The 25,004-nt window shown below is 38.6% G+C and overlaps 2 protein-coding genes and 1 long non-coding RNA gene across 4 annotated transcripts; all 3 read left to right on the top strand.

Moving 5' to 3' along the window:
• Positions 1–9,551: 9,551 nt before the first annotated feature.
• On the top strand, positions 9,552–11,584 carry LOC104925518 (high choriolytic enzyme 2; the record flags this gene model as incomplete). Its single annotated transcript, XM_027283444.1, has 5 exons — positions 9,552–9,720; positions 10,207–10,324; positions 10,461–10,639; positions 11,010–11,091; positions 11,265–11,584. Coding segments are annotated over 5 exons (681 nt in total), but the record flags the coding sequence as incomplete, so codon positions are not given.
• Positions 11,585–14,720: 3,136 nt separating this feature from the next.
• Positions 14,721–18,631, top strand: LOC109139088 (low choriolytic enzyme). Its single transcript, XM_019261489.2, has 7 exons — positions 14,721–14,789; positions 15,264–15,354; positions 16,357–16,512; positions 17,307–17,424; positions 17,492–17,670; positions 17,772–17,853; positions 18,303–18,631. Exons 1-7 carry the CDS (start codon positions 14,721–14,723, stop codon positions 18,433–18,435), a joined length of 828 nt encoding a protein of 275 aa, XP_019117034.2. The 3' UTR covers positions 18,436–18,631.
• Positions 18,632–19,476: 845 nt separating this feature from the next.
• Positions 19,477–22,807, top strand: LOC109139090 (uncharacterized). 2 transcript variants are annotated; one of them, XR_003462946.1, is made up of 4 exons: positions 19,477–19,676; positions 20,223–20,345; positions 21,105–21,646; positions 21,752–22,807. It is a non-coding gene; the product is annotated as an uncharacterized LOC109139090 (long non-coding RNA). The 2 variants fall into 2 exon arrangements; XR_003462945.1 differs by lacking the exon at positions 21,105–21,646.
• Positions 22,808–25,004: the final 2,197 nt, after the last annotated feature.

The following is a 25,004-nucleotide window of genomic DNA, read 5'->3' as shown; positions in this document are numbered from 1 at the left end:
TAATAATGTATTCCCAGTGACAGAATGTTACATAAGTACAGTATTTCAGTGCTGCTTTATACTTTTATCTCCATGTCCAGAATGAGAAAGAATCAGCAGGTATGAATCTTACTTTTCTGTGCATCCAAAACTGTTACAAGTCGACAACTCGCACAAAATCAACTGGTTCAGATTCTGGAAACATGGTTTTACTTAAAAAAGTACTTTGTTCAGGTTAGAGGAATTCCAAAAAATAAGATGGCTGTCAGTTGGAAACAGAAAACAAATAACTTCTTCAGTCTTAAAATCGACTGTTGTTGACCCGTCTACTATCCAAACCTCCTACTCTCTACATGGACTTCATTACTCTGAAACAATGAATATATGGTTAGAGGTGTTTGTCACTTGAACGTAAACGTGTTGTATATGTACAAAATAACGCTCCATTCTTCTTTCTAGAATAATTTCAACTTTGTTGTACAGTCGCTGCACATACGCAAAATGAAAGGATTCACAGGAGACGATTTCAAAAGTTTTTTTTTTTAAAACATCAGAGGCAGAGAAAAGCAAAAACACTCTATCCTGATTTTGCATATTGTAGGCATTAGCTTCATTTCCTGAAGGCCATCAGAGTTTTTCTCAGAGCTACAGAGTGTATTAAACAACTGTTTCCACAGGTGACAGTACTCACTGGGAAATGACCCTAATGTGTATAATACGTGGAGAGCTCCTTTAAAACGATCAACTGAATATGATGTACTTAATTTTAGCTTCACTCCATAGATACAAACCTGCATGAGCACTGTTATTTTAATACTTCAGTTCTGCCGTTAAAACGATATGAATTTTAACGCAGAATTTTTACATTGAAATACTGTTTATGTACTTATGTAAAAGGCACATATCAACAATTCATGTGCATCCCTGAAGAAGAAACATCTAACAACAGAAACATCTGCCAGTTGCTAAAAAAACAGAATGTGAAACCCCCCCCCAGAGGTAAAGTTTCCCATCTCACGTATTTTCTTATCTTCTAGGCTGAATCGCATGTTCACATGTGCATGAGTCTTGCTCGTATTCACATGCTTCATATGCCCAAATGTTCCTCAGTTCTTAACATCATTTGATATGCTGATTTTAGAGGCAGTGTTATCCACATCATCCTTCTTGAATCAATAGATTGCCCTGTGACTGGTAGATCAGCAGTCAGGCCAGTTACAGCAAACATAATTGACCACATTGGTGTTCGGTTAGATCAAGTGAGTGAGATCAGTACTCCCCTCAGCTGATGTAACTAATACAGTCTGCATCTGAGGTCACTGACAGTGTATGGCACTTTGACAACGGAAAGGACACAGGTCAAGATGTGATCTAATAATGGAATGAGTATGGCAGAAGTCCCATCATACAAAAAAACACAATCTTTAAAACTGGGTCCAAAGCTCCTTTGTGTAACTTTCTTCTATAAAAACCTTCACATATTGGTGAAACTGGACATATTTGGAGAAAATGTTTTCTGGTTTCCCTTAAAACCGGGCTTCAACTGATTTACAGAGTTTTACTGATGGACAGTAAAATAAACTGGCTGCAAACTATAGCTGCTGTTAGCTCAGTTTGTTAGCCAGGATCTTCACTATGAGCTCAAGTGCACCAGGGGAGTGTTAGTGTTTGTACTACAGGTGTTTTGGGCCATCGGGTAGAAGGGGTTTCAGGCCCGGGGTGCAGGGGAATGCTGACCGGAAATGGAACTAGATCCAAAGCTTGGGAATGTAATCTGACTAAGAGCAGGCTGTATAGACATAATGACAGCGGCAAAGACACCAAAGAGGACGAGTAAGTTAAGTTGAGAAAAGGATAAAGTGACCTCCAAGAAAGCAAGAAACCATCCAAACAAGAGTAACTCTAGGACTGACTTATAGCCACTGGCAAGAGTTTGTGGCAGCTGTTCAAATTCACATACTAATTACATAAAGACTTCCTATGTAATGTTGCCTTAAATATATAATTTAATTTAAAAAAGTTGATAGAACAGCAGGCCACTTGATTAGCAAACATTACTTAATCAGGAGTACATTGTGCATTTGTTTGGGACTAGTTTCTGCTGTGGATTAATATACATTTGGTGCTCCAGTGAGTATTTGGAGCAGCAGGATGGTGCAGTGAGTTTGTTTGTGTTCATGGTAATGAATAAACATGTCACCCAGCCCAGCAATACCTGGGGAAATTAATTTTGTTAGTTTTCATAGGATTGTGTCCATACTGGAGTCTGAGAGTTTCCCTCTGTCGTGTTTTTATGAGCAACTGTCATGATTGTTACATTTGGCCCAGCCCACTGACGTGTGAAACAGGACCAGGCAGGAGAGAAACCTGACCTACACTGGAGATAAGGTTCAGCCCAGCTCAAGTTACTGTACAGAAACCAAGTATATTTACAGGTAATACAGTCCTGTACCACAACAAATTACAGAGTTAGATCTAAGATACATGTTTAAAAAATAGAAATAGAATTTCCGTCTTCATGTTGACCTGCCTTTAGCAGACGCTTTTACGCCGATGATCAGATGCAGTAATACAGGAAAGACCTTCACATTTCTTTCTGTTTCAGGTGTGTTAGCATGGTGTTCAGCATGACATCAAACATTAGACAGCTGACATGCCAACTTGTGTTTCTGGCCCAACTACTCATTTATATTTCTGTGACTTCAGTGCCTGCCAAAATATATTATGTTGCACAAGTATCAGTAATACTCCCAACAGCAGTATGACTTTGACAAAATAAAACAGTTGACTTGTGGTGAACTGTCATTCTCACACTAGTTTTCAAGTCAGTGCTTGTTGATTTCAAAGTGCAAAGAAGTCAAAGAAGAGCCCAGTAACAATCCAAACACAATTAAATTAAACCATACAAAGCAATGTGTAGAGTTTTAAGTTCATTCTGACACTTCCCACTCTAACATGGTCCCCATGAACTGAAAATAGATGTTTAAAGTGTTTTTAATCACGCGTCTTGTGCTATATGTCAATATAGCTGCACAACACGACAAAAAGAAAGTCAGAGAGGAGCTAAAAGACCACTCTACAATCACCCTACAAGTGGGACCACTATTGATCATGGTGGTAGGGGGGTAACACACATTTGCAATTTGCTAATCAATATCCACAAAAGATTCCCATTCGCTGCCTGTTTTCGGGGAAAGCATAAAACTGTGGAAGCATAAAACGTTGCTAGATGTTCCATGGGAACTGTACAATAGTTGCCTTTGTAAAAAGGAAACTAGTAAAAAACAAATAACACCACTAATCATCCCATCTTAGGACACAATGTCCCTTCCCTGAACTCCAGTGCATCTGGAAAAAGCTTTTCGTTTCCAATGTCTCTTTTAAAAGAAGGATTTTTTACTCACATCAACAGGTTATATTCTTTGTGCAATTCAACAAAGATACCAAAATGTTCAATATTACCAACATTAGTCTGTCAAAGCAGCGTACCGGCAGAATATCAGCTTTATTTCATCTTTTCAGTAATTTTATGAATTTTTTGTAACTAAAAAACATTTATTCAACCTTATTTGCCCATCCATCTAACCAGGTGAAACACCCCAAAGGTTTTTTAGAGAGAGAGAGCTTTTTTCAAAGACTTTTAGAAATACGTGGTTCTCACAGGGCAGCGATGCTTCAAATATGATGATCTTATAGACCATGAGGCACTGCTGTATATTAAACTAGCCAACAGTGTATAAAGTAGTTAAAATGATCTCAACCTTGAACATCCACAGCAGCAAAATACAACGTACACATTAATGCAGCAGAAATATGAATCCAAAAATATCAGATATAATAGTAGAACACTGTAGGGACAATTTTACTGCACTATGAGCGCTGCTAATACTTACTCACTGTACTCCAGTGAGTAAGTATTAGCGATTATTATTAAGCCAGTGAGTTACTAAAGTAAAGGGTCTGAATTCTTCTTCCAACACTGGCTTTACATGCTTGTCCTCCAATGTTACTGCATTCATTCATAACACGACCATAACAGGTATTCCCCTGAGATGTTACAAGGTCTTATGGTGGAAATTGGAGGACAGATACCACGAATATTGATTAATGTCCCTATTCACAGACAACCCTTTACAGAAAATGTTCCGGAACATTCATGGATAGACTGCATGTGTGAAATGGGTCGAAGGGACCAAAATCAATACGAATCTCAGCAATCTAAAGAATGAATCTTTAAACTGATTTTTACAGCACAATTATAACATGTCCCCCAGGACAGTGGTATCCCAATATTCTTGCCTTTGCACAGGTAGACAATGATATGCTTCCAGTCCTAACTACCATACATTTGATAGAAGACATTATTTTCATGTTTTGGTAGAGAGCCTCAATTTTTTCTGTAAAAAACTTGAGTAACAGTCGCAGGTAGAAATCAGTTGTAGAAAGAGCCGTTAGAAACCATTCCTTCATCACAGCATGAAAGAAAAAAAAGGTCAGAACGCAACACGGCCTCAAGAATGTACTGTCGTGTCAGTAAAGGGGCATGACTTTTTCTCGGCTTTCTCTCCTCTCATCACTTTCGCTGTTGCACAGAGAGACTCTTTCTCCAGGAAGCTCTCAGGAGATGTTTTTCACCAAAACAGCAAATTACTACGGATAATCAGAAAACTTCCTGGAAGTCACTGAGTGAATGTGTCTCAGGGGAAACTTTTTCTTTTTAAGGTCACACAACTTCAGCGAGGAGTGGAGGAGGAGGGGAAGGAGGGGAGGTGGTTGTTTCCAAGCTACATCTCTGGAGTCCCCCCATAACACAGGCTAATGACAAGCTTCCTTTCAGAGAGAGGATTATCTCCACATGACAGCTCCATCTCTGCCGATCTGACTCAAATTTAGTCATGGGTATGGGATTTGACACATGACAAGACAGTAGAAAAAATAGATCACTGTGGGAAAAAGGAAATTCACATCTGAAATGGATGAAATTTCTGTGGAAATGGAAAAATTTGATATATATATAAAAGTGTGGGATCAAGGGATGTAACAGCATAAGAAAAGCTTTTGAAAAGGATTGAGCTCTTAACACTTAAAAGAGACATATTTCAACACTCTGTGTGTCTAATTTTTCCATCGGTGCTACAATACAGCTGTTGCAGGTCAAAGATGTGAAAAGGTCAGGAAGCAAGAACACTGCTTTGTCCTTATCCTAACCGCTGTGGATTTCTAAGTCAGAAACATCTTCATGAATGTTGGGAAAGTTGTTTTTTATTAACCCTCAGAAAGCTAAAAACACTACAAAACAGCACATTTTATTGTAAATGCAGTCAGGTCAACCACATGTTGTCCATTACACAATGTGTAGAGTTTTTACTAATCCAAATTCCAGAGTGCAGTATCACTGTCGTAAATATGGGCCCTGTACACGTCTATTTGTCTTGATTACATTATTTATGATTAAAAAAACGAATGTGTTGAACAACTCAAACAGAAAACAGCAAGAAGCCCAGGTTGGCGTCTGTCTTGCAACTTTTATTCACCAAGCTTTCGCAGTGACAAAAGTCTGTCCCAGATTTACTCTTGTTCAACGGCCTGTTCTCGGTCATTCTCTTGTACAGTATGAATTTTTATGTGTTTTAATAATTAATTTAATCATATATATTTTTATTTATTTATAATAAACATGAATACAAATATGTACAAATCAGCATTAAAATAAAGATGTTAAATTAATTTGAATGTGAATACAGCTGGGCAACACAGTGCTGAACAAATCTGCAGGAAGCTCATCTATCAAAAACAAAAGCTGACAAACACGCAGATGTTTACATATTAGTATTTTATCATTTTTGACATGTGTGAAGAGATTAACTGTTAAATAGCAATGTCTTCCCCCCCTCTGGTTATCTCTGGTATATTCTGTTCATTTCTTTCATACAGTGGTGTGTGCCTGAGACTCAGATTTCTCACCCGTCTCTCACATGTTGACTTTAGATCATTTTTATCTTCATCGACATAAGGAATAAAATATTATCAGTAAATACAGAGATCAAATATTGGGCCTGTCTTATTGGTTTATGATATATCGTGTTGGACGTGTGCCAAGATATTTCAGCCTCAAGGATGTATAAGCTGTTATATAATCCATCACATTTTGACATTTGCACAGGTCGTAGTCTGGGTGGTATATTTATTTAAATGTGAAGTCACATCAGGTAAGGTTAACATGGATGTGAACATACAAATGGAAAGTGAATGGTCCAATCCCAGTAAAAACCTAAAAACTGGCGTGTTTGACAATAAAGCTCTGAACTGAACTGAACTGAACTGTTTGAGAGTCTTTGTTCAACAGAACTGAAAAATCCCTAAACATCTACAGGGCTATGATTTCAGTCCAGTGGATTACTCAGACAAAAGACAAAAAAAGAATGAACAGGAATGAATACACTGGTAAAGATTGTTATCAGTAGTGTCGAGTACCATTTTTTAACGATTTGAAACAGCTGAAACTCGATTGTAGCCCAAAGTATGAAAGGCAGTACAAAATATACTCTCCAAGCCTTAACAGTAGTGTTGTTAAAAGCCCTGAAATTTGATTCTTTCTATGTATGAGTGATGGCCCTACCTAGAAGGCCAAAAGATATATAAATCAAAAATACTCATTGATTTGGATTTTTGTGTAAAGGTAGTGTGATACCACAATGTAGAAATACTTAATGACAAGTAAAACTACAAAAGTATTAGCAACATGAAAAATAATTTACTCAAAGTATCAAAATGAAACGTATATGTCAGAACAGGCCCTGTAGGTGTTATTTCACTATATTACTGGAGCATTATTATTGATGCATGTACACGGTACTTTAATGTTAGTTGACGTGGAGCAAATTTAAAAAAGACTCTTGGATAGTTAGAGGTATACACAACATTGCAATGAAGTCATGAAATTAAAATACTACAGTAAAGTCCTTAAGTACTTAAGAACATGTACTTGGTCATATTCCACAACAGCATAGATATTTCTGGTGTATAACTGAGTGTTTTGGCCAGGTGGTGGTACCAGAGGAAATGTTTCAATCTGGATTCATCCTCTGTTTTCCATAAGCATCCACTATTAAGTAATCATGTCTTTAGTATTTGGGATACTCACTGTACACATGACAGTGTAGCCACTTGTGACTCCAACACCATTGTCACGTTCACTGACAACACAGCTGTGCTGGGCCCGATCACTGAAGACAATGAAGTGGCCTATGAGAAGGAAGTGGTGAACCTGACCTGCTGGTGTTAAAACAACAACAACAACAACAACAACAACAACAACAACAACAACAACAACAACAAAAACTGAATATAAAAAAATGAGGTTTAATATTCAACACTGAGTTATATTTCATATACTTATGTTTATATAAAATCTTAATCTGAAGAGTAAGTAACAAATGTACTGAACAGCAGTGGAATTTAATGTCAAAGTTACAATATTTAAGCATATTAAGTAACATAAAATGGGTGGCACAGTGGTGCAGTGGTCACAGCAAGAAGGTTTTGCAATCTAATAAGCAGTTATAGATGGATGGATTGGTTGTAGTTGCAGGCAACCAATGTGACACAGTGGCATAAACAGCAGTAATAGTAGTGTTAAGTGAATAATCCTTATCTGAGCAGAAAAGGCCTGATCCTCGTCAACTGTCAGGGTCAACTGTGTACAAGGCCACTATTGTTCATTCATGAAGTCAACTGAGGTTTATTAAGGACAAATACACAGAAGGGACACCTTTAAACCTGAGGATTGATCTGGCAGCATTTCAGTGACCTGCTGTCAGCCTCTGTGACCTCTTTAAGAACACTTCCACAGCATCTGTACCCTCCCTATATGTTACCACAGGGTGACCACTTAATCTCAGAGCAGTTAGGACGCTTAGTCAAGATCAATATGAACATTAAACACTTCTTTGTTTTCCTGCATTAGGACAGTCATAAATCTGCTAAGGGTGGACTTAAAAGATGTGAAAAATTAACTTTAGGTTTATTGAGGTTTAACAAGGTCAATATCCTTATTTGCAATGTTATAGAAATAATGCTCTGCATACAGTGGACCTCTATATGTTTTGCTATAAAAGAAGAAGTTGCCTTCACAGAGCATCACATTTCATTCCTGAACTAAAGAGGTGAAGGTGAGGGAATAATACTGCCTACTAATGCTCATTATTGCTGCGTTGTGTTTCGGTCTTATTGGTGGTTTGTTTCAGCCTGCAGGTTTTTTGGTAACATGGCCACGATGAAGTGCATCCTGGGTCTCCTGGCCCTGCTTGCAGTCTCAGCCTGGACCGAGGCGGGGGTAAGTCTCAAAGCTGGAGCTTTCAGTCAGGTGAAACATATTTAGAGCAAAAAGTTCTCTACTGTACAGATAGAGGTTGCTCAGTATAAATGATTATTAACTGTAACTTTTAGTGTTTTGACTACCTCAGCGACATCTCATTGTTAGGTTAAAAGTTGATGTTAGAGGTTCACTCTTGATCTTGTTTAGAGTTGACCAAAAAATATCTCACCTGAATATTAAGTGCATTTTTGATATGATAGACATATTTAATGATTTTGTAATAAATATTAAGTAGTACTTGCACAATATTATTCTTTTGCTCACTTGTTAAGATGTATTTTTAGGCTACACAACTATAATTCTAATTATTTGTGATGGTATGAGTGCCTCAGGAGCTCAGCAACATACCCAGTCTATGTGTCTAAGCTCCAGAGTAAAGTCACTCAAACTTTAACATGGGCAAGACAATTAACACAATTCATACACCACGCTCAATTTAATAGACTTCATCAAAATAATTCAACCAATTAAAAACAATTAAACAAATGAAACAGTGTGTGCAGTCTGTTAGTCACTATACTGGTGTCCAGATTTCCACGGTGCTTTACAAACAACTGGCAACTGCCATACGAAACAATGGATGGAACATTGGATGTAAGATAGTAATATTTTCTCCTCTGCTGGTTGCTTGATAATAAAAAACAATACTGTCACTCTGTTTGCAGGTTGTAAAGAAAGCGAGCAGTGACAAAAATGATGAAGCTGAAGGAGACCTGACCGTCACAGAGCAGCTGGAGAAAGCCAACAACAAACTCAGTGAGACACAGAGAATGCATCATACTGACACAAACACATTGTGGAGCTGGGATGACTGAAATCACCTTTTTCATTAGAACAGCAAAGCAGAGGTGTTAATAATAACATTAATATGGTCCAGTATTTTCGTGTCAAAATATCTTGAGTCTATATAAGCTCAATAGCCTTTTAAGGATTTTTTTTCAACATATTATATTAAGAATTTGGGTTTAATAGCAATTTATAAAACCAAATCTACAACCAAACTGATCGAGTTTAAGCTATTTGACTCAAATAAATGTTTTATTTAATTTCATTTTGTGAACAGGCAGAATCAGTTGAAGCTTCAAATCATAATACTTCTTCAAGTATTAGGATGTATTAGTATATTAGTATTATAAGTGTTTCTGAAGGCATCATATATTGTAATATCTAATTGTCACTGCTATTTCTTCTTCTCACATTCTCTGCAGACCGTCTTCGGGACGGTATCGAGGTAAACGGTGACATTGCCGTGTCTCGTCTTCCCACCCTGAGGAACGCTGACCCCTGTGTCCGCAATGGTTGTATGTGGCCAAAAGCCACAGATGGCAAGGTTTATATTCCCTATGTCATCGCTAACCACTACTGTAAGTATCATCACATATTGCCCTGTACAGTGTTGCATGGACACATTTTTAATTTTTTAGAATAAGGCTTGTGAAATTTCATATATATATTTTTTGGCCACAAATCTGAATGCATTTAATCTTTCTCTGTGCTATAGAGCTGCAGTATTGTTCAAAAACTTTGAAAAACAAAACAATGAGTCACACTGTTCTTAGCTTAATCCCACGTCATTCTGCTGTTGGAAATACTAAAGCACCAAATGTGGATTAATCTGCTCCTGAAAATAGTCCCAAACCTCCTGTTTGAATAGCAGTAGCTAAAGACTACAGTACCCAGGAAATGACTGAACGGTCTATAAAAGAAAACTATACATTTGTGCCCCCTTTTTTAAAAGACTGACCTCTTCAGGGATGAAAGAGTATTGAGGGACATTATGGGATTTGTTGGCAAGTTGACTGATTATTCAGCCTATGGTTTTCATTGCTTGTGCTTGTTTTGTCCTCCAGCTTCTCAGGAGCTGGATCTCATCAAACGAGGCATCAACTCCTTCTCTTACTCCACCTGTATTCGCTTCTTCCCCCGCACTAACCAGAGGGACTACCTCCATATCCAGTCTCTGGATGGGTACGTAGAGGATGAGCCTTGTCTGTTAATGTAATAGTCTTTAGTAGGTGGTACATTTTTATGTGTCAGTGCCAATCATATCCTGGAACAACATAGAATAAGAAAGCAACGACTGTCCTATCCAACATCTCTGCAGATGCTACTCCTACGTAGGTCGCCAGGGCAACGGTCAGACAGTGTCTCTGAGCCGTCAGGGCTGCATTTATTATGGAACGGTCCAGCATGAGCTGCTCCACGCCCTGGGCTTCAACCATGAGCAGTGTCGCTCCGACAGGGACCAGCACATCCGGGTCTTGCTGCAGAATGTTATCAAAGGTAGGCTGCAGTGATGAAGAGGCAGAGAAAATTCATTCCTCACAGCTTTCTGTCATTTTTTTAAATACTAAAACATCAGCAGTGAACATTTTTAAATAATGAAACTGTCATATGTAAGGGTAGTATTTCTGACTATATATAATGTAACTGAATCACTCTCAATAAAGACAAACACTGATTTATTCACCGACCTTTGTTTGCTGACTAATCAGCAACATACCAACAGTGGTACATACATTTATTCAAGTACAGTCATGTTATGTTTACTTCAATTTAAACTGAACTGTTACTTGTAACACAATATTTTTACACTGTGTTATTGCTATCATTACTTAAGTAAAGGGTGTTCATACTTTATCCAACACTACAGATCAGCAATACAACTTTAACAAGATCAACACTCTGAACCAGGGGACTCCATACGACTACGACTCTGTGATGCACTACGGCAGGTCAGTTTAACTAGATTAATCCATGTTAAATTATCTTTCCATCTGCAGTTTAATCTGTTGTGTTGAGCTTCTGAAGCTGGACTTATCCTTTATTCTACCGAACATCACTTAGCAGGAAAAAAATCAGTTTGAATAACATAAATAAAATGACTCTGGTCGTCTCTTCCTTTAAGGCTGGCTTTCTCCAAAGACAACTACAACCCCACCATGGTGGCTGTTCCAAACCCCAACTCTGTGTTTGGTACGGCCAGACAGATGAGCCAGAACGACATCAACCGCATCAACCTGCTGTACTGCAGAAACTAGTCCTCCAGTCCAGAACATGTGACGCTGATGTTTCTTTGACCAATATTCATCCACTAATGTAACCTCTGTAGTGGAAGAATTTGGAAAAGTCTGTTCATGAGGATAAATCATTTAAAATAACTATGCAGATAATCATTTATTTTGTTCACTTAATGACAGAATATCTATCCAATATCCATCAGTCGACTTTTTTTTTTCCTAAACACAGAAATTCTTGATTTATGAGTGAAGGATTTTCCCCTGTGTGCTCAAAGGTGGTGGGAATCACATGTTTAATTCATGTTAATCAATAAACATTCATCAAAAAATATCTGATCATTGTCTCATTATTTGAAAAGCAATTTTCTAATGACAGAAAAATATGATTTATAGTTTTCTTAGTTTCTGTGTCACTTTCAGGAATTCCTTGTTATTAGAGACACCGGTGTCACTACATGGCCGTAAACCGGACCACCTTTCAGAAAGCTTTTGATTTATGAACCATGAAGACCCCTCTGATCCGCTGGTTCTTCTCTTCCAGCTGTTCCACCAAGCAGAACAAAAACATCTGGTGATGTTACTTTCAGTCATTAAGCTCCAAACAGCTGGACGAGCCTTCCAGAGGATCTGGAAGCTTTTTAAAACTACAAACTATTCAGCCTTGCTTTTATGTAGTTTTCTAATTTTATGGTTTTATTCTTTACATTTTATTTTTATTTATTATCATCATATTGTTTTTTTTATATTTTTTCTATCTAAATAACATTTTACTATTGATCATTATTATTTATCTATTCTAATATTTTATTCTCTATCAGAATAATCTATTCTATTCATTACTATAATCTTGCTTGCTTACCTTTTCTTGTCTTAACGACATTATAATTATTATTTTTTTAAGGTGTGCATTACTCTCCATGTCCATTTTTCAATCACTTGTGAAGCACTTAGAATAGCATTTGATTTGTTTGAAAAGTGCTATATAAATAAAGACTGATTGATTGATTGATTGAAGTCAACTGAGGTTTATTAAGGACAAACACACAGAAGGGACACCTTTAAACCTGAGGACTGATCTGGGAATGTTTCAGTGACCTGCTGTCAGCCTCTGTGACCTCTTTAAGAACACTTCCACAGCATCTGTACCCTCCCTATATGTTACCACAGGGTGACCACTTAATCTCAGAGCAGTTAGAACGCTTAGTCAAGATCAATATGAACATTAAACACTTCAGCAACTTTGGATCATATCATAATAGTTATATATTTACTAAGGGCGGACCTGCAACAGGACAAATATTACTTCAGGTTTATTGAGGTTTAACAAGGTAAATATCCTTTTTGCAGGATTAGGGAGACAATTATCTGTCAGGGGTCTGCTGACGGTGGGTCTCTGCATGTTTTGGTATAAGTGACGAAGACTTCTTCACACAGCATCACATTTTCTACTTTTTTATCTGAACTAAAGGTAAGGTAATATTACTGCCTGCCTGCTCCTAACACTCTAAACACTGACGCTGCTTTGTGTTTTGTGTCTGACTGGTGGTTTGTGTCAGCCTGCAGATTTTTTTGGTAACATCCTGGGTCTCCTGACCCTGTTTGCAGCCTCAGCCTGAAACCAGTACAGCACTGCGGTAGTCAAGCATACAGTATTTTTCTCTGTTGGCCTAAGAGAGGAATGCCCTTGCAATGTTTCTAAGATGATAAAATAGTCTTTTGGCGGCATTTCTAACGTGTGCTTCAAAAGTCAAAACTCAAGGTTTTTCACCTGGAGGTGTGTGTGACATACATATATTTATGTTATATAAACAACACACTAACCAATGAATTGGACTGAAGTCATGAGGGGATACAGAAATACATACCTGAGTGTCATCAGCATGGCTATGAAACTCAAAGCAAAAAAGACTGGACCTTAACAGAGCCTTTGTGTCTGTTGTGTTGTTGTGTCTTTTCTCTGAGGAGAAATCACCCAGAGAAATAAAGAACTCCGGTCAGAGTGAAGGATACAACCTAAATCACTCTAGCATCATTCCTGAGAGACCAACAAGTCTTTGCAGAAGCATTTCTGTGACATTGACTGTATACTGAACTACAGTCTTTAAGTAATCATAGCAGTAGTCCTTATAGTGATAGCAGCTGAATTGGATGTAGTTGCAGGCATTGGTGGTACTACTGGTAAAAGTAGTATTACAGTAAAATTGTCGATGGTAACACTAATAAAACTTGGAATAAATAGTGGTAGCATCTCAGTCCAAAACTAATGGTTGCGACAGTCTTCCAGATTCCATTTACAAAACCAGTAATGTTACGTCACAGATCATTATAGCTACATTTAAACTGGACAGAAACAATGTAAAAGTCATTAAAAACACCTTTGTCCCCAACTCTGCTTTGGTCAAAATACTGAATCCTGAATGCACTGAATAAGATGAGATAAGAAGCAAGTGCTATATGTCTATCCTCACACAGTTGGAACCGGCACTTATAACCACCTACAACTGGATCAGCTATGTAAACAAAGCACAGGGAGGCACACACAGTCTGGCGTCATTCTCTGGTCACGATGACATGACTTCACTATAGCTTTACATAAGAAACCAATCATGGTCAAGTCTATGTCGGAGTGCGTCAGTAGACGTTCATTAAGGATGAATAATGGATCAGACTGAATATCGACAAAGCCGTGGATCATCAGTGGACATGAGTCAGGCTGAATGACACCTCGGAGCTCTAATAAGGCATCTATAACAGCACTTACCTGTCAAACTCTGCTGAAAAAGAGGTTTTTAATCTCAATAGGACCTTTCCTGGTTAAATAATGGTTAAATAAAAAATAAATACACAGAACAGATACTTCTGGCAGTGTTTCAGTGATCTGCTGTCAACCTCTGCGACCTTTTTAAGGACACTACCACAGGATCCTTAAATGACTCTATATGTTTCCACAGAGTGAAGTCAAAGCAGTAACGGCACTTAATCAACATCAATGACAACCTTAAACATTTGTCTTCCTGGATTAGGACACTCATACAGTGTATCTGCTAAGGGTGGACCTCAGTGTCAGCAAGAAAGATGTGAAAAATGAACTTCACATTATTGAGGTTTAACAAGGTAAATAGCATCTTTATTTGCAGGATTAGAAAGGCAATGCTCTGGGCATGTTCTGCTGAAGGTGGATCTCTGAATATTATGCTATAAAAGAAAAAGACGCCCTCACAGACCATCACATTTCTAAAGGTAAGGGGAATAATACTGCCTGCCTGCTTCTAACGCTCCAAACACTAATGCTGCTTTGTGATTCGGTCTGGTGGTCTGTTTCAGCCTGCAGGTTTTTGGGTAACATGGCTGCGATAAAGTGCATCCTGGCTCTCCTGGCCTTGTTTGCGGTCACAGCCTGGACTGAGGCGGGGGTAAGTCCAACAGCTGGAGCTTTCAGGCAAGTGGTTGATCTTCATGTTACTCCAGTATCATTTTGACTTTAAGTAATTTTACCAGGAAACTTTGACTGCAGACATATTTGCAGGTAGAACAGAAAGTTTTTAATTTTTTAATCGTACCACAGGGTACTTACTATTCTTACTTACTTACTATGCTTACTATTACAAATTTTACTTTTTTTCTGTCTGCTATATTACCAGCTCAGATCCTTTAGATTAAAGTCACTCTATTAATCTTTCTAAATCAACATTTGCAATAAGACAATAGCCAATGGGTTCTGGGATTGCTCAACAGTCAGTCCAGATTTCAGTTTCCAAGGTAAAAATACTTCACAAACACTTGACCTGACTGTTGCCATAGAAAACATTTCCATCAGATGTCAGTAATATTTTCTCCTCCACTGGTTGCTTTATAACACGACAGAAATGTTGTCACACTGTTTGCAGGTTGTGAGGAAAGCAAGTGGAGATAATAATGATGAAGATGAGGGAGACCTGACTGGCACAGAGCAACTGGAGAAAGTCAACAACAACCTCAGTGAGACCCAGTGAACGCTTGATAGAGGCACAAACTGCAAAAATATGATTGTGTCATTTTACACTATAAGCTGTTAAGGAGACACAAAAACTACATTTTCCAGCTTGATCATTGCATATTTACTGAATTACCCAGAGTTTCTTGTGCTCAAGGTAGAGCCAAGTTACATAGTTAAAGTCATCATTGTATAAATATTTTTTACAACAGATGTTTTTACTTTGTCACTGTAGAAAAAGCATTGGTGTTACTAATTATTTAACACAGTAAGCCACGAGAGAGCACTGAACCAGCATCCACAACACCAGGACCCTAAAGGACCAGAGTGGGAATTATTTTCCTGAAATTCATTTGCACTACCTCACAATACTTTTGAGTTCTCTTGCACAAAGTTTTGCAATTCCCCTGATCCATAGAGGAGGGTTGAGCTGTATTCTGGTATAGTATTATGTAGTATATAGTAGTTTGCCAATGTGACCACATAGCAATTGCGCACACACTCAGCTAAGACTCAATTTTGTACCACTGTAGCAATCAAACAGCTAGGAATGCTTTGATGCCAATTTCAACATAGTGGAAAACTGTAATGACAACATCACATGATGCACATTGGCCCAGAGTGACTTTGGAGACTTTAAAAGAAGCGGCTTAAAATGCTGGATAGTTTTTTTCCCTGCAAAATGACTCTTTCCAGAATCTGAATTTTTAACCATTTGGTCTTATAACATTTGGAAAGTCTAGAAGCTGCCTGAAACTTGCACACAATCCCCGGTGTACTTCATGTATTCCCAGCCGTATCACTAGCTACATGCAGGGTGTGTGCTGTGAATTGTAATAGTAACTGAGTAGGTTATTTAGCTTAAAAACTGTCGTTACTGGATACAGTTTGGCTCTTGTGTGCTTTAAACTCTAATAATTTGAATGCAGTACCACTGTCTCTGTAGCATATTATTATTTAATAACATATTATTACTCTGCCATTTCTTTTTCTCACATTCTCTGCAGGCCATAATCAAGATGGTATGATGATAAAGTGTGACATTGCCGCGTCTCGCCGTCGCACGACGAGGAACCTCAAACGGTGCATCATGCCTGGTCCTAGGTGGCCTAAATCTACAGACGGCAATGTTTATATTCCCTATGCCATCGCTAACCACTACTGCAAGTACCTTCTAATATTCAGTTTTTAAGTTTTTTTTCTTTTGTTATATTTTAATATACTTACACTGAAATAAACATAACAGCTAAGAACAAAGACAACGAAGCTGAACAAATAATAAAGGTAAAGAACAGACAAGACTGTGGTAACAAACGACTCTGAGGCAGTCATCAAGATAGGGAATGGTTACTCAGCACTTTGTAAGCTCCTCCTGCTGACTCAGTTACCTGGCTGGTCAAGCATTGCAGTAAACACTGAGCGAAACACCAGCTATGACCCTGACTGCAAAAACAAGCAAGACCATATCATGGAGGGATTTTTAACCAACTGTGTGCATGGCCGCATGGATCTTCTCTGGCAAGCGTCCTGCTAGCCAACATATAAGAGCTGGATAATAGACAGGACATCTGAAATATCAGGAGCTATAATAATAATAATACTGAACAGGCATTCAACCAGGTGACTCTTTTTTTGAATATTAATCTGACAAAACAGAGTACTCTACAGACCACACGTTCTACCAAGGGAATATACATCAGTCATCATCACAGTGGACTACCCCCCACTCCTATAAGCTCTGCCAGGTCTTTACAAAGACTTGAACTGCTCACAATTCTTAAGAAGGAACTTCTTAAGGAGCCACAGACAGGGCAAAAATGTTTAACAGTACTGAGAGACACATTGTTGGTTTCAGTCTTTTAATGGGATTTGTTGACAGTAAGAAAAATATCAAATGATGTCCCTCTCAGGCTTTTTTTTCAACCCATGGTTCTCATTGCTGTGTTTTGTCCTCCAGCTTCTCAGGAGCTGGATGTCATCAAAAGAGGCATCAACTCCTTCTCTTACTCCACCTGCATTCACTTCATCCCCCGCACCAACCAGAGGGACTACCTCTACATCCAGTCTCTGGATGGGTACGTAGAGTCTTATCTGTTAATGTAATATAGTCTTTAGTGGGTGTCCTATCCAACAACTCTGCAGATGCTACTCCTGTATAGGTCTCCAGGGCAACGGTCAGACAGTGTCTCTGAGCCGTCGGGGCTGCATTTATTATGGAACGGTCCAGCATGAGCTGCTCCACGCCCTGGGCTTCACCCATGAGCAGTGTCGCTCCGACAGGGACCTGCACATCCAGGTCCTGTTACAGAATGTCATCAAAGGTAGGCTGCAGTGATGAGAGTAGTAAAACATCAACAGTGAACTGTGGATTTGGAGGTTTGATGGCATTTTGTTAATGTTAATACTTCTTCCACCACTGCAGGTGAGGAATACAACTTTAACAAGATCGACACTCTGAACCAGGGGACTCCATACGACTACGACTCTGTGATGCACTACGGCAGGTCAGTTTAACTAGAATAATCCATGTTAAATTATCTTTCCATCTGCAGTTTAATTGTGTTATGCTCACTATATCCATCTGTTGTGTTAAGTCTCTGAAACTGGACATATCCTTTATTGTACAGAGCATCCCTTACCTGCTAACAAAAAATGTTAATATGGTGGCATTAATGGGGTAATGACCTGATATTGAGGTAATACAGGTTGATGTTTTTTACACTATTATACACTATTATCAGCATAATAACTAAATATAAATAAAATATTGGAAGTCAAAATAGTAACTGGTTTATTGTAATGCTGATATTCATCCTCATTTTTGCTTCAAGATAATACTTCACCAATTATATTTTGTTCTGTTTCTATTTAACATTTAAGAACATCACTTAAAAGGAAAATTTCTGTGTAAAATAACATAAATAAAATGACTCTGGTCATCTCTTCCTTTAAGGCTGGCTTTCTCCAAAGACAACTACAATCCCACCATGGTGGCTGTTCCAGACCCCAACGCTGTGTTTGGTACGGCCAGACAGATGAGCCAGAACGACATCAACCGCATCAACCTGCTGTACTGCAGAAACTAGTCCTCCAGTCCAGAACATGTAACCCTTACTTCTGTAGGAGGAGATGTCTGTTTAGAGTGTTCAACAGCATACCAACACACTGGGATGAATCATTTAAGAAAATTATACTGATAATTATGTATTTGGTTTGGTCCATCTGTTGACCCAACTCAAAAGGCGAAGGATTTTCACTTTGCTCAAAGGAAGTGGGAATCACATTTCCAGTTTACTTTAGCCAATAAAATGTAACATAACAGATTATTGTCTCATGCTTCAAAAAATATTTTTTCTTTTTCTTTAGTTTTACTGAAAAAAAATACATTTAGGCTTTAGTCATTTCCATAAAGCTAATGTAAACTCTGGTCATAAGTTTGCATACAATCCACTTGCACTGCCACCAAGTGAGACAGACAAAATATAATTCTGCTACTGGACTGGAAAAGAATGTAAGTGGAGAAATTAGGTCATTACAGTGTTTTGTTTTGTTTTAATAAAGCACAAATCAAATCATCAACATAATTTACTGAGCATCTCAATTAGGAGGCTCTGTCTGTTCAATGAATGAATGATAAAATGCAGAAATGCTCCTGAACAGTGATCCTATTATAAATGAAATGTAGAGCTTATTCACTAAATGATGAAGCAGGAGTTATGGATTTATTCTGGCGATCACTTAAAGATGATTTGGCAAACACACACACACTTAGCTCTACACACAGCTGAATGGTTGTTCTCGGAGAAGGTGTACCTGAATTTAAACACACTATACTCTGACAGTGGCTGATGGCTCATATAGGGTGCAGGCAGGGGTGGACTGGCTATCTGGCATCGTCCCGGTGGGCCGTTGAACCAATGTGGGCCGGTCCGGTCCGCTATGTCCTCCAATTCTGCTGGCCAATTAGCTACAGAGGGCTAGTCGTGTGTAGCCAGCATCGACACATATTATTGGTCTATATTTGTCACTGTCAATCAATCATGGGCTGACAGGCTCAGTGAGCCCTGACAGTGCTGTCAATCACGACACAAACCAGGGTGGGCGGGATCTCATGGCACGGGCCGGAGTGGCGGGACGGGCTGCCGCTGAGTTTAAAATGGATAAGCGCAAGAAACGCGGGTGGCGCTGAAAAACTGCGGTTAAAAAAGCTGAAGTCTCTGGAAGTGGAAGCTGCTAAATGTTCAAAACTGACAGACCTATTTGGTGCCGGGGTCACCACCCCAGCAGGTGCTGCTGCGCCGGGAGAGAGCGAGTGGAGGCGTACATGGTCAGTAACGTTAGCCTGGGGCTGATAGGCTACATTTGGAGACGTGTCCAAAACAAAGAAGAAAACGTTTTTACATTGAATGTGATGTGACCTCATTAACTGCATATTTTAGACAACATATTAGCCCAGAGTTGAAGGGCTGTGACAGAATCAACCACTGTAGTTGTGGTTGATTTTGTTTAAATATGCCCAGTTGTGATATTATGGATTATTATTAAGATGATTTAGCTAAACTAGCTTACAGCTGCTAAAGTCAGCAGTCTCTTGTTTCCATAGCAACAGCAAACATTGACATGGACTAATGAGCTGTGAATAAAGAAGCAGAATCAAACACATCACACATTATGGATGGACTCATTCATTATTTGTCATTTTATTGATGCTTTTAGAAGTTGTATTGTGCTTATGTGTTGATCCTTAATGGTGTACGTATTTACACTAAATTATCAATTCTCCATCCAAAAAGTTTTCAACTCTAGATGCAGGACAGAGGAAAAACATTTTCTTTATTTTTCAGAATTAATAATGTATCCATGTCCCTCTCAGGTTGACCACTCGACATGTGAGAGCCTGAGGAGCTGTTCCCCATCTGTCCATGTCCGAGGACTTGCTCTCTTACTGCCTCCACTTCTCCACCTTTTGGCTACTGAGACGTCTCTGATTTGTTGAGTATGTCATGTGTCTTATAATGTTCTATGAATTCATACTTGATTTGTGATGATGACTTAATAATGTAATAAACATACTATATGTGTGATAAAATGACAATTGGTAATTCATAAATGTCTCTTTATATTCTCTGCTACCATCATCTCCTGTCAAACAGGTTTTCCTGACCTGCTAGAAGTTCTTCTATGATGAGAGAGACAGACAGAGAGAGAGAGACAGGTTTTAACTAATGCTCGGCTTACACCAAAAGATTTTCACAGTCACAGACTAAAAACTGAAAGGGTAGCATGAGAGTTATTCCTGTTTAGTCTCTCTCATCCCACCCGTCTCGTCATGACATAACTTCTGTTGTGATTTCTAATGAATAAAGACTGATTGACTGATTGCTCTAGCTGTCAGTTTTAGTCCTTGAGTTCATAGTTACGTGCTTCATTTGCTAACTGCTGTCAAGGAATAGGACTCTCCTTTGTAGTATGCAGGAGATGCCGTGAGATTTGTGGACTTCTACTGTATGTAGGGTCTGCTGATAATGTAGTGGGCTGGTCTGGACAGAAAATGCCAGGGCTGAATTTTTGTCCCAGTCCACCCCTGACCGGGACCCAGTCTTTTTACACTCTTTGTACTGTTCAACAAACAGCTGGGACAACACACACGGTCAACAACAAGCTCCTTCTATGTTTGACAACTTCATCACTGCTTTGGATTTTCTTGTTGCCATGAAAAACCTCAAGAAACCACTTGTGTTTGTTTGTCCTACAGCGCCTCCACCTGGAGGAGAGGAGCAATGAGCAGCAGTCACAGCAGTCAATGAAACAGCACACATTCAGTAAACTCACAGGTTTTTCTGTCAGTGATTCACTGAACTTCATCAAGAGGACAAATTCTTGAAAACATGGACGTGTAAAAAATAAATGATGTCCCACTGTCACACTGTCTCACAGCTATTGTCCATGTTCTCAGTAACACCTGAGCTTTTCCTTGACAAGTGAAAATGTGAAAAAAAGGTCACTAAAAGATTCATGAGTCTCTCATTTTACAAAAAGTTTTCAGGTCTGCACAAAGAAATAGAAATAAATTAGACTGACCATCCACCTACCAAACTTTGCCAACAGCCTGCAGCCTGCCTCCACCTGCAGACTGTGGCAAGCAGCTGTACCCTGACCCTCCACATTTCAGCCTCTACCACCAGCCTTCAGGCCGCATTTAACTGCAGACTCTGGCAAGAAGCTGGAGCCTGATCCTCCATCTACCTTCCTCTGCCACCAGCCTGCAGGCCGTCACCACCTGCAAAAAGTTTTCAGGTCTGCACAAAGAAATGGAAATAAATTAGTGAGTCATTATAGGGTTCTTCTACTAAAATAATGGATCTGGATCTGCTCTCTAAAATATTGTTTTCCTCATTTCAGCATGACTGCTATGACATCTTGAAGGAGTACAGCTTCTCCAGATGGGGACCATACTTGTCAAAAGGGAAGATGAATACAATTGATTTCTATTGATTTTTATATTGCATAAAACACATACAGTCAAGGTCAGATTAACTTGTTCGGAGTCAAAGAACGAGATTACTGCTGCCTCAATTGTCCACCTCCACCTCATTCATGCTTACTTGCTGCCTCCATGTTCATATCAAGCACACAGCAGACCTTACATAGTAGCTTCATTGTTTTCCCTCACATCAAGAACCCAACAAGGACTCCTGGATGAAAACATCTGGCTCCAGGTTTTCAGTCTGTCAGTTTGATTGTGGTCATTTAATTAGATGCTGAACCTGCAGGCAACCCACCTGCAGACTCTCCACCTCCACCTATGAGCCTCATTCTACAACCTGGAGGCCGCCTCCACCTTCAGACTCTGGCAAACAGCAGTAGCCACCAGTGTCAGCCAACAACCTGTAGATAACCACGCCTACCAGCTTCTGTCAAGAACCTACAAGCCACCTCCACCTGGACAAATTGTCAGAAGGTTGTAGTCCAAAACTCCACCTACTACTAAATTAAATTAAATTCAAGTCATGAATGATTAGCTCCTAAAACTGATGAGCAGTTGGCACTTTGCTTGGGAGCCAATGCCATCAGTCTGTGGATGTGTGTGAATGGGTGAATGATATATGTAAAAGCAGTTTCAGTGGTCAGATGACTAGAAAGGTGCAATATAAGTACAGTCCATTTACTATTCATCGTTTTAGTGTATCAATTTAAGCAAAGCAAAGTGGAAATTAGCTGCTGGGCCTCCTATTAAGGCCTTGTTCCTCGTCCTTTCTGTGCAGCGTCTGCAGTATTCCTGTGCTAGAATACATCCTCAGGTTTTCTGTGTGATAATAATTATTTAATATACATCATCTGAGAACACTGTTAATATCAGTTTAAAACTAGACTTTTCACATCATTTACACAACTGTTGCTGTTTGTTATTCTTATTGCATCTGATGAGAGCGAAGGTTCAACTGGGATAAAAATATATCTCAATACTCTAAACTAGAGAGTTCTGCTTCACTGTGACACATGTTATTGTACTTTTACAGAAAATTATTGGCTTATACTTGTAGCAAATTCACAGTAACACATACTAATTGTTTTACACTATTATTAATAATAACAATAATAATAACAACATTAATATTAATATTATTATCATTCAGATACACGTTAAAATAAAAGTCTAAGTAATTATTACAGACATTCAAGACAGACACATTTTAGAACAAAATAGACAATATATTATTATTCAAACATTCTATGGTTGCTATGTTTTGTCTCCAGGTGCATCGTTTTAATAGATCATAACTAGGGAAAGATCATAACTTGAACATAAACAAAACCAGAGAAACAGAAATGAAACATTATTGATCTATTTCATGGAAAATGGTCACTTGTTTGCGTTTGAAAAGAATTTTGTCTAGAATCATAACTCAACAAACATGTTGGAAACTTGGGACCAAGGTCCAACGGCTGGTAGAAAGCGTGGAAACTCGACTCAGCACTCTGGATGCCCAGGAGAAGGCTTCTGGGAATACGGGCTACAGAGGTCCCTTCTCATTCTGGGGCCGGCAGTAGGGGTAGCAAGTGATGGTGCTTTTGGAGAATTAAGAAAAGAGGATGCCAGGGCGTCAGTTAATTCTTAACTAACAAGTTGAAAAGAAAAGTGAAGATTCCAGAGCAAAGTTTTAATTTGGTCAGAGATTATATGGAAAATGCACTGCTTTATTAATTAACTCATGTAATGAAATGACGCTATATACGTGCAATCGGCCAGTACATGTCTCAAAACAATCAGTGTTGAAAATATATTCTGTCACGATGTCTACATTTGTCAAGGTCTAATTTCCTTCGTTTCTGGATAAGGACTTTTGAACAATTGGGACATAAACCACATTGAAAAATAATAGATTAAAATAAAAAAACAACCCAGATTTCTAACCTGTTTGGTCCTGCAGCATGGACAATGCTGTCGTGAGCTGCAGCTGCTTTGTCTCTCTGACCGACGTACAGAAATTTGTCGTTTACTTGTACTGGCTGTAGTTAGATATGTCTTGTTTGCCACATTACACTGAAAGGATAACACACACATTAGCATGAGGCTTAACAAGGAACATGATATGCAACAAACAGCACAAAGAATGGTCAATTTACATTTCCTTCCCTGCAAAAAAACCTCCCCTCCAGACAACGATCAACGTTTGTTATTTAAATGTGGAACATAAATTATTATTAGATAGTATAGTTTCATGGGCGGTATCGGACTGGGCGACTAAACTGGTCAATTTTAGATGGATTTTTGGTTTGGCCTCCAAAAGTGTCTTTTGTTGTCAGAATGGTAAGATGATGGCTAAAAACCATCATACTAGTAGTTTCAAGGATAAGGTCCCCAGAGGAGCAAAATATGTGAGTACATGTTGTAGTGTGATTTTGTTTTGTGTCTGTAGATTTGCGCCCTGGAATTTACCAAAAAAGCTATGAAAACATAATTTTAACCATAAATGTGCAGAAAAACCAAAATAATTTTGTAAGTGGATCTAATCAACGGGGGAGTTTGATGGTGATATGGATTTGTTCCATAGTTTTGACCTCTCATTACCTGCAAGTCTTGGTTAAAAGGTGCTTATGTAATTTTTACAATACCGAGGGGTAATCTTTTAGGCTTCAATTTAATTTCTATTTTTTCTTTGTTTCGAACAAGTAGTTTACGGTTTTATTTCAGAATAAAAAGAGATATAACAAATCCCTCCTAATAACCTTTGTTTACTTGTGGTATAGGGCTATCAACATGATTTCATTTATGCACGCGTTCCATTAATGTTGCTGCTCAGCTAGATGATGATGGAAATAGAACGCAGTTTCTAATTAGATAAAGACTTCGTTTTGCACAGTAACATCTTAATATTTGTTCATAAAGTCCAAGTTTCAATGCGCATGTTTGCCTGTTTTTCAGATAGATCGATTGGATCTCGGACATCCGGTAAAATCGATAAAAACATTTAAAAAGTACATCAAATCTCACATTTCCAGTTATGCAAGTTGCTGTCAGCTTCTCACGCTGGTTGCTTATTACGTAACGAGTGGATGTAAACAACTCCAGGTTGAAGGGTTAATTTTGCGTTAATAGTCGGGTGAAACAGGAGACAAACTTTTGCATGAACCGTATCCGGTTTTTGTCTTA

The sequence above is a fragment of the Larimichthys crocea genome, chromosome X (assembly GCF_000972845.2).
Source record: "Larimichthys crocea isolate SSNF chromosome X, L_crocea_2.0, whole genome shotgun sequence".
NCBI classification, from domain to species: domain Eukaryota; kingdom Metazoa; phylum Chordata; class Actinopteri; family Sciaenidae; genus Larimichthys; species Larimichthys crocea.
The sequence above is the reverse complement of the archived record's forward strand: the minus strand, read 5'-3'. Positions and strand labels throughout refer to the sequence as shown.